At 47.1% G+C, this 2,582-nt stretch overlaps 1 protein-coding gene across 2 annotated transcripts in view; it reads right to left on the reverse strand.

Moving 5' to 3' along the window:
- Nucleotides 1-1,629, reverse strand: part of LOC147029343 (voltage-dependent L-type calcium channel subunit beta-1-like) — a 333,734-nt gene extending 332,105 nt beyond the window's left edge. For both annotated transcript variants that reach the window (XM_085872338.1, XM_085872336.1), the window contains exon 1: nucleotides 1,491-1,629. In XM_085872338.1, the coding sequence (XP_085728464.1) occupies nucleotides 1,491-1,571 (81 nt within the window). In that variant the 5' untranslated portion in view covers nucleotides 1,572-1,629. The remainder of the gene's footprint in view (nucleotides 1-1,490) is intronic.
- Between the last annotated feature and the right edge of the window lie 953 nt (nucleotides 1,630-2,582).

Consider the following 2,582-nt stretch of genomic DNA (forward strand, 5'->3'; position numbering starts at 1 on the left):
CCCACAAGCGGCGCAAGAACGGTGGCGATGCGACGGTTGCGAGGTGTGACGTGAAGGTCGTGGCGGTTGTGGTGAAGCGGCGTTGTGGTTGGTGGTTGATGTTGTGGTTGTGGTGGTAATCATGGCGGTTGGTCCAAATTAAAGATAGTAAAAGAAAAACGGCTATCCTGAAGAGTCGCAGCACGCATAAATGACATGTATTCCCACTAGACAACGGGTTTGGGCCTAACTACACATGTACTTACCGAGATACCTCACCTAAGGGACCTGAATGGTGGTTTGCGAATTTGGTAACCACAACAATATATATACATAAATAACAAAATTTAATTTCAACAGGGAAATACTTGTCCCTCTCGAAACATAAAATATTTGAATTCAAGAAACTGTGATTATTAGTCATTTGGGATCTTTAACATCTACCCACTGATATTCGTAGAAGGGACACCCAGCTTAATGTCCATCCGATGGAGACGCACTAACTTGTTGATGCAATGCCATGTCTGTGAACCACCAATCCTGCAGTTTATAGTCGGGTCAGGAATCAAACCCAGAATAGACTGATAAAAAGCAAGTGCACTATTCTTCTGGACAAAAACATCTCCAGTGTGTGTTATTGATTGTTATCTCCATAATTTGGGTTTGAGAAGGTGGAACGGAGCCCTTCCAAGTCTCGAAGAATCCACCTTCGTGGGTGTGTGTGTGTAAGGGTGTGTGTACGTGTGTGTGTGTGTGTGTACGTGTGTGTGTGTGTGTGTGTGTGTGTGTGTGTGTGTGTGTGTGTGTGTGTGTGTGTGTGTGTGTGTGTGTGTGTGTGTGTGTGTGTGTGTGTGTATGTGTGTGTGTGTGTGTGTGTGTTGCAATTTCCATCAGAAACTCAACTTCATGCAATTGATGTAAAAGTCTCTCTTCCCATTTTATCTAGTGCAAACAGTAACGAGAATTAAATCACGATCAAATGCATCTGTAGTTGTCCTTGAGGTTGTCTTTGTTACCTGTTGTCATCACTACATAATCGTTGGAATACAATATGAAGAACAAAGAGCGGAGATGATCATATCAGATGAAATTAGCGAGGTGCACGTTTTGCGATGTATTGGGATTTGAAGAACTCCTTGCCTTCAATGCTGAGGCTTCAGCACCCAACCCCAACCCTCATGTATGGATGAACATCAGCCAACCCCGGTGATGGAACAGCTAGCTATATGTCCTGTCATGCGGACAGGTTAAACGGACCGTTCGAACCACCTCCTGTCCACGGTGCTCGAGCAACTTGCACTGAGCATTGAGGAACGTATTTCTATCCTTATTCATCTTTGTACCATCAGCCACCACCCGTGGCTCTTCAACTGTTGGAGAAAGTACAAAGTGGACACCTGTGCAAAAAACGAAGGCAGTGCATGGTACCTGACAAATGCCATTAGCCGTCCGATATACGCACGCCCCAATTTCCCCTATGAGAAACCGCGACAGCTCTCCAACACTCTTACCTGCGCGCCCACCTCCACCGTCTCCATGGGGACGTCTTGGGATGTTGAGGACGTTCGAGACATGATGCTCCGGCGGACCATGAAATCGCCGCTCTCGTTTCGCACTGCTGAATGCCACAAACGCTGTCAGCGCCGAGCCACAAGGACCGTTACGCCCCCTCTCCTTCCCTACATCCTCTGTTGAACTGCATCACGATGTCTGTCCCCCATTACCCCACCTGTTTACCCCGCCATCGACTCCGCTTTGGCGCACGTGCATTCTAGACCCATGACCTCCCCCCATAACCAAGCTCCCTCTCTTCAGCAATACCGTCCACGCAGCAACATGGACTCGACGACCACAGTCGGTTGACGAACCTGACCGGGTTGTGTTTACAGCTCGATACCTTCATTCATTTGCAAACTTGACGCTTTTGCATTTAGTGTTTCAAACAAATATACAAGTATCGAGGCTTATGATGGCTCATGGCAGAGCAACAGGGGACAATGCAACAATGGACGCACTTGGCAACGGGGGATTCACTGGGACAACAAATGGATGCACCATGGTACAAGGAGAAGAATTGCCAAAGAAGGGTGGGGCCATGGTCTCAGTTGGTGTAGTGAAGGTCACTGGTGGAAATTTGAGAGACCATGATGCGGATGCTGGGACAACAAATGGATGCACCATGATACAAGGAGAAGAATTGCCAAAGAAGGGTGGGGCCATGGTCTCAGTTGGTGTAGTGAAGGTCACTGGTGGAAATTTGAGAGACCATGATGCGGAGGCAGCGCCCTTGAAATCCTGTTTGGAAATGGGAAGAGCTCGAAACAACGGACTGTGGGAAGACCATTCCGAAGGGGAATATACAGGGGTTTGTGAGAACATGTGGTGTTTATTCGTACGGTATATAAATCTGTTTCTTCAAATATTTATAACCAATAACCTAACCATGCCTGACTGAACGTGTTGCACTCCACATGCATCAACATCTGCTAATTGCTTGCCTAATGCAGATGAATCGATCGCAGGATTTCCTCTAGGTGTGCTCTTCCATCGTTAGGATTTCTTCCAGGTGTGCTCCTTCCATCGTTCGGGTTATTACATTTTTT

Source organism: Eptatretus burgeri, chromosome 3 (genome assembly GCF_056783735.1).
Source record: "Eptatretus burgeri isolate ZD-2024b chromosome 3, Ebu_testis_v1, whole genome shotgun sequence".
Classification (NCBI taxonomy): domain Eukaryota; kingdom Metazoa; phylum Chordata; class Myxini; order Myxiniformes; family Myxinidae; genus Eptatretus; species Eptatretus burgeri.